Below are 13459 nucleotides of genomic sequence, written 5' to 3'. Positions count from 1 at the left end.
GACCTTCCTCTTACAACAAAACCAACTAGATTTGACCTTGATGCCATAGAATCTAACTGAAACTTCAAATGAAAAATTGAAAGTAATTATACATAGCTTATGATCGAATAACTTCAGACTTGTTTTGCACTTCTAATTTCATAATTACAAAAGTAAATGCTGCCAAGGACCTTGTGATCGAGTGGTCTGGTGGAGCGGTATTGACTCTTTGTACTTCAATAGGTTGAAAAAATAAATTTAACAGATACTACAATGTAACAGAGTCAGTAGTACTAAAAAAAATACTAATTGTATTTGAATTACATATTCATCATGACAAAATCATCACACTTCTACTAACAATTTGTATTACTCATCAAAAGAAGTCATACTATCAAGAGATAGTGCAGAATCAAGGCAAGAACTATAGTTCATGACTTCATGGTCATCTGCATTGCCACCATATGATGCCTTCCCATTCACTGCTACAAGCTCTGTGTCAAAGATGAGTGGTTGCACCACCTGCAAATGTGTTAATTTAACAAGCTCGTAAATATAAGTGTGTTTTTATCCCCGTACTGTACTATTTTCTTAAATTATTATAAACGGTTAAAACTGTATAAGTGTATACCGTCATCATAATCTTAAGAATGCCAAATAGCAAGAGGGTGTATCATTAAAAATAATGTTCAAACTTTCTCTCGTCACTTAAAAAAAAAATGTTACGTTAGTTGAAAGTGGATAAGATTGCATAATATACCTTGAATTACTTGATCACTCCTGAGTTCAAATTCTATGGGTTCACTTGTTTCATAGCTAGAATCAAATACAGTTCCATCGATAAGTTTGCCCTATCAAAATCATTACAAAAATCACGTTTAATTATATACTAAGATTCATACAATATTATATTTATGAAATCATCAATTAAAGAAACAAGAAAGTGTCATATAGGTTAAAGTTAATTAAATTCTCACTCAAATCTTTGAATGATACATATCCAATGGGATCAAGGGTTGCATCACTCACCCGATAGTGCACTTTGACTTTATCACCTTTGTGAGCTTGAACAAATGTCTTGGCTTATATACTACAAAATGCAATCAAAGTGCGAAAAGTAAGTTTGAATCATATCATGAACAACTGAACATCAATTGTTATCGTACAATCAGACAACGTTCAATCATACTTATGTATAAGATATCCAAACTTCAACATTCATATACAATAGAATCACATCATAAAACAATGTGAATAGAGTCAATAAACAAATAAAAGCGCAACTCAATACTTTACTTGACGCCAATTTGTAGCTCCGTCGCATCTCTAAATTTTTTTGTTGCAGGTGAATACAAATTTAGGAATAAATTTTTTTAAAAAAAATTAATTGTCAATTGTCTTTTATGACAATACTTTACTACGTATATATGTATAATCAAATTTTAAAAATATTCACTCAGAAAATTTGTAGTTTACCTAATGTAAGTAACAATCAAGAGAAGAAGAAAACTTGAAGTGCCGTGGAAGAATCTCATTTCCGACCACAGATCTTGATCTGATTTGATTATTCCGGCGACGGCGATCGGAGAGACAACGTAAAATTCATGATTACAAAATTACAAGAGTGGATGTTCTATGCAATAACGAGTGATTGGCCAATGAGCGCTTTCCACGTAAGTAAAAGAAAAGGCTAAGAAGTACGAGGTCGTTTGGCATCAGAGAAATAAATAGTGACAATCGTTATACTCTGCACCACGGCACACATAGCATTGTGCGTTTCGTGTAGAGCTGTCAAAACGGGCTCAACCCGTCGGGTTGGACCCGTTTAACCCGTATTTTACACGGGTTGGGTTGGAGGATTTCCAGCCCGTCCCGTGTAACCCGTGGAGGATACGGGTTGGCCCGTATAACCCGTATCCCCACCCACCCCACTTCCAAATGTGTTGTATAATTGGGTATTTTATTAATGTTTAAAAATTTTGTTGCTAACAAGACTTGAACCCTTAATCTTTTATTTAAGTTATTTAAGTTATTAAATTATTACTATTAAAACCAACTACACTAAGAACACATGTTGAACATTTTAATATAATTATATATCTATTTACATCATTCACAAGCAATACTAAATATATATCTATACTAATTAATACAATTAATTGTATCATTATATAAATATTAATTTAAAGTTTATTTATTATATAAACTACATAAAGTAATAAATTATATATTTATAAACTTTATAACTTAATACTATATATTATAATTACAAATAAAAAATATTACATGTAAAATATATTAGTATTAAATATAAATTAAATAAATTATAATTACATATTAAAAATTAAAATCTACTTTTATATGTGTATATGTCATATGTGTATATGTTATATGTGTATATACATATTTGTTAACCATGGTTAATGTGGTTGATTGGAAATAGTCTTGGTTACTAACTTAGAGGCCATGACTTCAATTTTTAAGCAATACGACAATAAATATTTTAATCACGTAAATTAAAAAAAATAATAATAATAAACGGGCTGACGGGCTGACCCGTTTAGCCCGTCAGCCCGTCCTACACGGGTTGGGTTGGGAAAATCCCAACCCGTGAAAAAACGAGTCGGCCCGTCCCGTCCCGTTTCTAGTTGAATCCGTGACGGGCCAACCCATATGGGCCGGGTTGGCCCGTTTTGACAGCTCTAGTTTCGTGCATCCCAAAATGACGTCGTTTTGGTAAGTTATGTAGGGAATTTATGTGATTATATGCATTTATTTATACAATTATATGTATTTTTTTATACAGTTATGTCTATTTATTTATACAATTATGTGTATTCTAGTATAAAATTATGTACATTTTTGAACATGAAATTTTTTTTAAGGAAAATTAACCAACACTGGGTAGCGAAATTAAATAAAATAAAAAAAAAAAAAAAAAAAAAAAAACTGAAACAGCGTTGTTTTGCATCAAGGCACACAATGCAATGCGCGCTCTGGTGCACAATATAAATTGCCAAATAGTGACGTCAAAATCTCACGTAAGCTTTCCACCCGCTTAGTTAGTTCTCTCTCTCTCTTCTTTTTCCCTTTCTCCACAATTCAAGCTTCTATCACAAAGCCCAAACCTCCCCCCCTCTCTCTCTCTCAGTCTCATTCTCTCTCTCTCTACCCCAAAGATGGTGGCGATTATGCGATGAGAGAGAAACACGGGAACGCCGCCGCTGCTCCCACCACCACCACCTCCGCCGTCGCTGCCGCTGCCACCAGCGTTAACGGAGAAATACCACAACCAATATTGCATGCACCTCTTCGATAATAATGAATGGAGAGAAACAGATTATTCTTTCTGAAACTGTGCTGTCTGATCGTAACCACCACCGCCATCCTCCTCCACCATCATGTACTGGTTGCCGTCGCGGATGATGCCACCGTCATGGCGAATCTCGCTAAATCTCTCACCCCGACCCCGGCCGGGTGGACCGGAGGAGACGCCTGTAGTTGGCCCGGCGTGAACTGCAACGGCATGGGGAATGTCAGATCGATCAATCTGTCTTCCATGGCTGTCGCCGGCAGATTGCCGCCGGATCTTAACCGCCTCTCCAGCCTCAAATTTCTGATCCTCCAAAAGAACAGACTCTCCGGCCAGATTCCTTCGTTTTCGAGTCACACTTCCCTGGAGCATCTAATGCTCGACGATAACAAGTTCACCTCCGTTTCCCCCAATTTCCTCGCCGGCCTGGCGAGCATAAGGACGATCAGCCTTAACGAGATTCCGACTCTTTCGCCCTGGAAATTCCCGGCCGAGATCACGGAATCTCCGTTCCTCGTTAGCTTTTCCTGCAGCAGATGTAGTCTCTACGGCGAAATTCCAGACATTTTCGGATCAATTTCCGGTTTACAGATTCTAAGGCTTTCATATAATAACCTCACCGGAACCCTACCCCCCTCTCTGGAAAAATCCGGAATCCAGGAGCTAGCGCTCAACAATCAGCTCCAAGGTCTTACCGGCGGGATCGAAGTGATCGGGAAAATGGAACACTTGTCGCACGTCCGCCTCCATGTTAACCGATTTACCGGCCCGATTCCAGATCTCTCTAGGTGTCATTTCCTGTCTGAGGTTACTCTCCGGGATAATCTTCTCACCGGAGTCATCCCTGACTCATTCACTTCACTCCATAAGCTCAGCCTTGTCTCCTTGCAGAACAACAAGTTTCAGGGCCCCCCGCCTACTTTTCTCCAGGGCGTTCAGGTCACCCTTGGAACTACGAACAATTTCTGTGTTCCATCGACGGTCGCCGGAAATTGTTCCCTGCTGGTGAATATTTTGCTGGAGGTGGCTAAGGATTTGGGATATCCGATGGTTCTGGCGGATTCCTGGACGGGGAATGATCCGTGTAAAAACGATTGGACTTTCATTGCCTGTGATGCAAACGGCGACGTTACGGTCATCAACCTTTCCAACCATAACTGGGCCGGGTCAATATCGCCGGCCATCGGTAACCTCACCGGACTCAAGGAATTGATCTTACATGATAATAAACTCACCGGGGAAATTCCCGATAGCCTAGCTGACCTGCCCGCCCTGCACCTTGTTGATGTCGCCAACAACAATATTTCCGGGGAGATCCCGTCGTTTTCCGACGATGTTATTGTGAAAGTCGACGGGAATCCCTGGATCGGAACAGAATTGCCGCCACCGGGGGCTCCCCCCGATTCGGGAATGAAGAGAAATACCGAACTCACCCCCACGGTGATTGCCGCGATCACCCTCGTCGCCGTCATCAATTTCATCGCGCTTTTCTGGATAATTTACAGGCGGTGCAAAAAGATGAGAAGCCGGAAATATAAGTGGTTGAAGGGGAAAGGGAGCGGCGGCAAGGAGAAATCCGAGGGGCCGCCGGTAAACGTGAGCCCTTACGGCGCAATTACCAGCGAATCCGCGAGCGGCCATGGCAGCAGCGAGATTCCTCTCTACGAAAGCGGCCATGTCCTCATCCCATTCGAAATTCTCCGAGAATCCACCAACCATTTCAGCGACGGCAACATCCTGGGAAGAGGCGGCTTCGGGATCGTCTACAAAGGCACTCTCTACGACGGCACTCGAATCGCCGTCAAGAGGATGGAAGCCAGTCTCCTCACCTCAAAAGGAACCCTAGAATTCAAAGCCGAAATCGAAGTCCTCACCAAAGTTCGCCACCGCCACCTGGTGGCCCTCCACGGCTACTGCGTCAACGGCAACGAGCGGCTCTTGGTGTTCGAATACATGCCGCAAGGGACGCTGGGACAGCATTTGTTCCGACGAGATGGCTTCCCTCCGCTCACCTGGAAGCAAAGAGTCACCATTGCCCTCGACGTCGCCCGGGGCATCGAGTATCTCCATAGCTTGGCTCAACAAAGCTTCATACACCGCGACCTCAAGCCTTCCAACATTCTTCTTGATGATGGCAAGAGGGCTAAGGTTTCGGATTTCGGCTTGGTTAAGAATGCCCCCGATGGTGGCACATCCTTGGAGACCAAGTTAGCTGGAACTTTCGGCTATCTTGCACCCGAGTATGCTGGTATGTTACTAAATCATCCATCTCATTATGCGATTTAGTAGTAGTCTATTGTTATAATTTTTTAAAATTTAGTTACTCAAATGTTCTTAATGTTGTCAATCTGGTCTATCTATGGCCTTTAAGCCTGATATTGATTGGTTCCCAACATCTCTTAAGGATAAGTGTGCATGATCAATCACGTTAAACCAAGCTAGTTAACCTATATAGTTCATTAGTTTCATCGAATCTTCACCGCACTTCAAATCATTAGTTTCATGTGATTTTTCACCACACTTCAAATCCTAGTATGAAGATACAAACGAGGTATATAGGTTGGGGTATGGAGAAATAAAATTGAAAGATGCTCGAGAAACCTAAAGAAAACTCACATAAAACTCTAAAATTAGCGGAATTTTAATGAAAAGTTAACCCTAAGACCAGATTGACAAGATTTGAAACAATTAGGTGATTGATTTTTGAAAACTTATTAAAACAAAGGGATTAAATTGCATAGCGGGTAACAATTAAATTAAAGAATCACAGCTTAAACTTTTTTTTTTCTGAGTATTACTGACTTTGTTACAATGAATATCTGTTCATAACTACTTTGTTGATTTGAAAACATATATATTATATATACAGCGACAGGGAGAGTGACTACAAAAGTGGACGTGTATTCATTCGGGGTGGTGTTAATGGAGCTAATGACGGGGAGAAAAGCGCTGGACGACAGCCTACCGGAGGAGAGCATTCACCTGGTTCCATGGTTCCGGCGACTCCTGGCCAACCGGGAGAAACTGCGGAGCATCCTGGACCCGTGCCTGAACCCGGACGACGAAACCTTCGAGAGCATCTGCCGAGTGGCGGACCTGGCCGGATACTGCACGGCCCGCGAGCCCCAGCAGCGGCCGGACATGAACCACGCCGTCAACTTCCTCTCCCCGCTGGTGGAGCAGTGGATCCCGGTGAACACCGGCGAGGAAGACGACGGGTACGAGAACGACGACGACGACTTCCAGATGAGCTTGCCCCAAGCCCTGCAGCGATGGAAAGCCAACGAAGACAGCACGATGGTTAGCGAGGATTATAGCTACATGTACGGCGACGACAGCTGTACGATGGAGAGATTGCCGCCGAGGGTTTAATTTCCACCTCACTTAGAAAGAATTAAAAAAGATTCCGGTGAGATGATGATCGGAAACACTACTGTGTAAATTTTTCTAATGTAAAAGAAGAAGATAAGCTAAGCCCATCTATCTCAACGTATAGACTGTACGTTGAAATTATTATTATCGGAAAATGCATATTATGATGATGATCATATCGATCGATCAAATTCTGGGTCAATTTGTATGTAAAAATGATGGTCGTCGTTGAGGTTTTTCTGATCTTCTGGATGGTTTCTTTGTTAAGTTAAGTGTTCTTAGACAGACAGAAATAAGGTATGTAGGTACGTAGATGTATGTTTTTCCAGCTTACTAGCTAAATTAGTACAGAGATATGAAGAAGCTAACTTTCATGCATGGTGTATTTTCAGACCCTAGCTAGCAGCTACTATAAATACATTAATTAATTTCTTACTTTTATTCAACCTAACCATTATTAACTATATATATACATATATTTCATGTGATTTTTTATTCTTACTTGTATATACTCATGCATGCTATATATATATATATATATATATATATATATATATATATATATATAGGCCCAATATATAGCTCAAATAATGATGGACAACGGTTAGTTTTATGACTAAAACAATTAAAAACAAGTTAACACAACCACCAATTGCGATTATAAGGAAAATATATAGTAACCGTAGATTAATCAAGCTTAGCGTGCCTTAGGAATGATGGAAAGTCGAACCCCAAACTCCCTTTTTCATGGTATGTATACCCCCAACCGACTAATAATTGGAGTCATACATTTTTATAATTACATTTAATAAATCTAAGGAGAGTAACCCCATCATTAAAACTAGGATGACAATTCAACATGTCGCTCCAAACGAAAAAATCCGGTTGCAATTGCCATCCCGGTAGGGATAGGAACGAGGACTTTTTTCGGGGATGGGAACAGTTTCTTCATCCCTGCGTGGGGACGGGGTTTTTACCCCTACCTCGACCTTGACCCCAACTCCAAATTCCCGCGATACGTATTTATTATATGTTATATTATATTTATATAATTATGTTATATACTACTCACTCTGTCTAATTTTATCTGTTTTACTATTCATTGGTCAAACCAATTCATTTTTCTTTGTTTATTTTTTTAGTATTTTTTACTTATTTTAAAATTTGATTTTTGTGTGTTTAATAATACTTTTAGTGTAGTTTCTAAATATATAAATTTTGTATATTAATACTAAATTTAATATTATGAAAAATTAGATTAAAACTAAATTCAGTCAAACTTCGTTTACCGAACCAGACACGTAATAACAAAACTTTAAAATTTGAACAATCTGGATATTTATGTATTATTTAATTTTTTTTTTTTTAGTATTTTGTACTAGTCAAATTTGATATGATTTGAATATTTGGATGTTAGGCTAATTAGATATTTAAATATATAAAATTTTTAATTAATTGTATTAAAAAAGTGCCTGCCCCACCCCGTTGGCATCACTAATTAATAAAGGCACTCCAGTATTAGCAAATGAACTCAAAAGTCAAATAACATTAATCCCATTCTTCCCAATAACATTAATTCCATAATTGGCCATGCACTTGTTCATTTGACTCCCAGCCTTATGCCTAGTAAGGTTAAGTACTCTTTGGTCAATAGTTATGCTGTGCAACCGTGTGCACCATGCAAAATGACGTCGTTTTGACTAAAAACGTGCGTCCTATTTAAAAAAAACAAATCAGTTTTGATTCCCCTCAACAGCATTATTGTGGATATATAGTTATGAATTTGTGGATATATAATTATGAATTTGTGAATATTTAGTTCATTCATTGTGGATATTTGGTTCATTCATTGTGGATATTTAGTTTATTCATTGTGGATATTTAGTTCATTTATTGTGGATATTTAGTTCATTCATTCTGGATTTTGTGTTATTCATTCACTGTGGGTATATAGTTATGAATTTGTGGATATATAATTCAAATTATGCACACAAAAAATGCTATTGCCGGGAATCGAACCTGATTTTTTTTTTTTTTAAAGTGAGACGCGCGTTTTTAGTCAAAACGACATCGTTTTTGCAACCGTGTGCACTATACATAGTGCACACGGTTGCACAGCATAATTTGCGCTCTTTGTTGCGGAACTCAATCGAGGGGAGGAAAACGGATTGTAAAGTGAACAAGAAGAATTGTAACTGTTTCATTGAATTGAAGAAAGGGGAAGAAGAAAGAGATTATATACACAAGCTAACTACTTAACAGAAATCTTAACTAACAAAGGATGAAAGCTATGCTGCTAACTGTCCAATAATGCCACGTGACTTATCCAACATAATGCCACATGTCCTATACGGAATGCCACATGTCTTAGTCTCTTGATAGCCCCCCGCAAGCTGGAGAGTACATATTGAACAATCCAAGCTTGGAAATATACTTGTGGAATGAACTGGGACAATGTGTCTTAGTGAATGTATCTGCCAACTGATTTTCAGACCCAACATGGAACAGCTTGATTACTCCTTTGCTAAGTTTCTCTCTGACAAGATGGCAGTCAAGTTCGATGTGTTTGGTGCGCTCGTGGAAGACTGGGTTCTCTGCAATGGCAATGGCGGATTTACTGTCACAGTAAACAGCTGAGGGAGCACTAGTGTTAACTTCCAGCTCATGCAGTAGGTATGATATCCATTGAACTTCACAAGTTGTAGCTGCCAATGCCCTATATTCAGCTTCGGATGAGGACTTGGACACAGTTACTTGTTTCTTGGACTTCCAAGACACCAAAGCATCCCCCAAAAAAAATACAAAAACCAGTCACAGATCGTCTAGTATCAACACAAGCCCCCCCAGTCTGAATCAGAAAAGGCCTTCAACTTTAAGTCAGATGTAGAGGGAAAGAACAACCCTTGAGCAGGGGCAGCCTTGATGTACCTAAGCACTCTATGAGCAGCCTGTAGGTGTGAATGAGTGGGACAATCAAGGAACTGAGAGAGTTGCTGAGTTGCAAAACTGATATCCGGTCTGGTGATAGTTAGATATAAGAGTTTTCCAACTATCTTTCTGTACAGTGTGTTGTCTTCAAGAGGCTCACCAATATGCTTGCTGAGTTTATGGGATGGAACTGTGGGGCTATGAACTGGCTTGCAATCTGTAAATCCTGTATCATTGAGTAATTCAAGAGTGTACTTTCTTTGGCATACAGCAATCCCTCTACTTTGTCTAGCAACTTCTAGACCTAAAAAATATTTCAAGGATCCCAGATCCTTTATTTGAAATTTGGCATTGAGTTGCCCTTTGATTTCCTGTATGGCTTTTATGTCTGCACTAGCAACAATTATATCATCTACATATACTAGCAAAGCCATGAAAGAGTGTCCCTCACCTTTAGTGAACAGAGAATTATCAGGTACAGATTGTTTAAATCCCATACTTTGTAAGGCAAGGCTTAGCTTAGTGTTCCACTGCCTGCTAGCTTGCTTCAAACCATAGAGAGACTTATGTAACTTGCATACCAGACCAGCTTTATGTCCTGATACGCCAAGGGGTAGGTGCATATATACTTCCTCTTCTAATTCTCCATGGAGGAAAGCTTGACATCCATTTGGTGTAGATGCCAACCCTTTGCTGCTGCCACTGCTAGGAGTGTTCTAATTGTGGTCATTTTGGCCACTGGACTGAAAGTGTCTAAATAATCAATGCCCAAAGTTTGATTGTAACCCTTTGCCACCAATCTTGCCTTGTACCTTTCAATAGTGCCATCAGACTTATGCTTGATTTTGTATACCCATTTGCAGCCAATGGGTTTTTTGAGGGGTGGAAGATCTACCAATTGCCAAGTATCATTTCTTTCCAAGGCTTTGATCTCCTCCTCCATAGCTTTCCTCCAGCAAGCATCTTGAACTGCTTCTTGATAGGATTTAGGTTCTGAATGACATGTTATATTCATGACAAATGATTGAAAACCTGCTGATAGCCTGCTATAGTCCAGAACCTTACTCAAGGGATGAGGTAAGGTTTTCACAGCTAAATTTTGGCATACATAATCTTGCAGGTAAGTGGGGGTATTTTTCTGTCTTGTGGACTTCCTAGTAGCCTGTTGTTGATGAGTTTCAACACATTGTGATACATCATGTGACTGCCTCTGGTTCTCAGACAGGGAATTAGAACCAGTGTGATCATTCTGACTACTAGTTTGAGGACTTGCTTCATTAACTGGCTCAAGGCCTTCATGCAGATCTTGAGTCTGAATCTGTTCATTGCTGTCATTGACTGGTTTTGAACATGAGACACTTTTAGAATCTTCACTGAGAATGTTGCTCATTGTGGGCAGTATGATCTGAGGGGGTCTCTTTTCCTGACTGTTGCCTTGCTGAAAGGGGAATACTTGTTCATAAAGGACTACATCTCTAGACATGAAGAGCTTTTTTGACAGCAAGTCATAGAGTTTATATCCTTTTGTGTTGCTCCCATATCCAAGGAAAATGCACTTTCTAGCCCTGCATCCAGCTTTGACTTGGGTCCTACTGTGGTGGCATATGCTAGGCAGCCAAAGACCTTCAACTGGCTGTACTGTGGGGTCTTTTTGATAAGGACTTGGAATGGGATTTGATTGTTGATAGCAGCAGAAGGGAGTCTATTGATCAAGTAAGCTGCATGTAGGACACATTCTCCCCAAAACCACTCTGGTAAGCTGGCTTGGAATCTTAAAGCCTTGGCAACTGACAGCAAGTGACCATGTTTCCTTTCAACTCTGCTGTTTTGCTGAGGTGTGTGCACACAAGAAGTTTGATGCACAATGCCCTTGAGTCTGAAAAAAATCAGTCATCTTGAATTCAGCCCCATTATCTGACCTTAGGCATTTCACACTTGTACCAAACTGATTCTCAACAAGGCTGCAAAAACCTGTAATCAGACTTCTCACCTCAGACTTGGTCTTCATCAGATATACCCAAACAGCCCTACTGTGATCATCCAATATAGTAAGAAAGTAATGATGGCCACATGTGGTAGCCGTTTTATAGGGTCCCCATATATCCATATGTACAAGATCAAAGCAGTTAGTTGAGATAGAAGAACTAGACTGAAAAGGAGACCTTTTTTGTTTTGCAAAGTGACAAGAGTCACATATCAATTCTTTATTGACTTGAATAGTGGGTTCCAAATCTTTCAAGAGTTGTAATTTGGAAAATGAAGCATGTCCTAGTCTAGTATACCACAAAATACACTTGTTAATGACAGAGATTGAATTGCACATTGCAGATACAACAGGAAAAATCAAATGGTATAATCCACTGCACAGCTCAGCCTTTCCAATCACCTTGCCATGGGTTGCATCCTGTATAATGCATTGATTAGAATACATTTTCATGGTAAGGTTGGAATTCTTGATAAAAGCCCCTACTGAAATCAGATTGTGTTGAAAACCAGGCACATACAATACATTTTCCAGAATGAAATCATCAGATAGATGCACTGAACCAGTGAAAGTGATGGCAGCTTGTTGACCATTTGGCAATTTAACATGTAAGTTGTGAACCCTTTCTTGAGTGTTTAGTAGCTTCAAGTCACATACAATATGATGTGTGGCACCACTGTCCACAATCCATTCAGGCTTGTCACAATTAACAGTATTAAGTGAAGGAACCATACCTTCATTCAAGAAGTCTGCTGAGACAGTGTTGACTGAAGTCTGTGGGGGCTGCTCAAGAGGTGAACTCAGATATTCACACCCTGATCCACTATTGGTTATCTTTCTCATTTGCATAAAATCCATGAACTTTCTGAAGTCATCCTGATTAAATCCCATACCACCATCAGAGTTGGACTGTTGTGTTGGTGATGGTCCTTGGGTTTGATTAACTGCACCTTGGTTCCTAGACCTTGGCTTCCAACCTGGGGGATATCCATGCTTTTTGTAGCATTTGTCCACAGTATGGCCAGTGTACCCACAATATGTGCAAATAGGTTTCTTGTTATTTGCAGAGGTTTTCTTGTATCCTTGTTGGAAGCCTCCATCATTCCTAGTCATGAATACACTTCCTGTGGCACTACTCTCTGTTGTTTGGTGCAATTGACTCTCAAAACTGGAATCAGCCATCTCAAACTGCCTTTCTTGTTGTGCGATCATAGAATATGCATCATTCACATCAGGCAATGGTCTCATAAGCATTATCTGATTTCTTGCTCCAGTGTATTTCTCATGTAATCCTATCAAGAATATGGACAGCTTGTCCTTTTCAAATTGATCATTCATATCATCTAACTTTTTTCCACATTCACACCTAGTGTTGCAAGCACAACACATCAAGGGTCTTAGGATGCTCAATTCATCCCACAAGAACTTCTGCTTAGTAAAGTACTCATTCAAAGATCTGTCTTCTTGCCTTGTTCTGTAGATCTGACACTTAATTTCTGCTATTCTGAACAAGTCCTGTTTACTAAACCTTCTCTTTAAATCATTCCAAATTCCATGTGCAGTGTCTATCCATAAGACACTGCGCCCAATCGTAGGAGATAAAGTGCGGACAATCCACGATGCAACTATATTGTTACATCTCTCCCAGGCCATGAATTTCTCTATATCGTCTGTAGAAGGTTTCACGATAGCTCCATTGATGAATGCTATCTTATTTTTACAGGACAAAGCCATGGTCATAGCCCTAGCCCATGGGTGGTAATTCGTACCATCCATTGGGAAATTGACAAGTTCTAGGGCAGGGCTTTCATTGATGTGCAAGTAGTAAGGATTTGCATGAGATTGGGGATCAAAAGTTACCCCAATATTAGTTGACCTTGTCG

The 13459-nt window shown here is 39.8% G+C and overlaps 2 protein-coding genes across 2 annotated transcripts; one reads left to right on the top strand and one right to left on the bottom strand.

Annotated features, from left to right (window-relative positions):
- The first annotated feature begins 3106 nt into the window (after positions 1-3106).
- On the top strand, positions 3107-6881 carry LOC109173592 (receptor-like kinase TMK4). The gene is made up of 2 exons (XM_019322838.1): positions 3107-5540; positions 6162-6881. The coding sequence occupies exons 1-2, from the start codon at positions 3305-3307 to the stop codon at positions 6662-6664; spliced, it is 2739 nt and encodes a 912-aa protein (XP_019178383.1). The 5' UTR covers positions 3107-3304; the 3' UTR covers positions 6665-6881.
- Positions 6882-9031: 2150 nt separating this feature from the next.
- Positions 9032-10089, bottom strand: LOC109173508 (uncharacterized mitochondrial protein AtMg00810-like). Its single transcript, XM_019322747.1, has 2 exons — positions 9529-10089; positions 9032-9430 (listed from the first exon to the last, which is right to left on the bottom strand). Exons 1-2 carry the CDS (start codon positions 10087-10089, stop codon positions 9032-9034), a joined length of 960 nt encoding a protein of 319 aa, XP_019178292.1.
- Between the last annotated feature and the right edge of the window lie 3370 nt (positions 10090-13459).

Source organism: Ipomoea nil, unplaced genomic scaffold (genome assembly GCF_001879475.1).
Source record: "Ipomoea nil cultivar Tokyo-kokei standard unplaced genomic scaffold, Asagao_1.1 scaffold0482, whole genome shotgun sequence".
NCBI classification, from domain to species: domain Eukaryota; kingdom Viridiplantae; phylum Streptophyta; class Magnoliopsida; order Solanales; family Convolvulaceae; genus Ipomoea; species Ipomoea nil.
The sequence above is the reverse complement of the archived record's forward strand: the minus strand, read 5'-3'. Positions and strand labels throughout refer to the sequence as shown.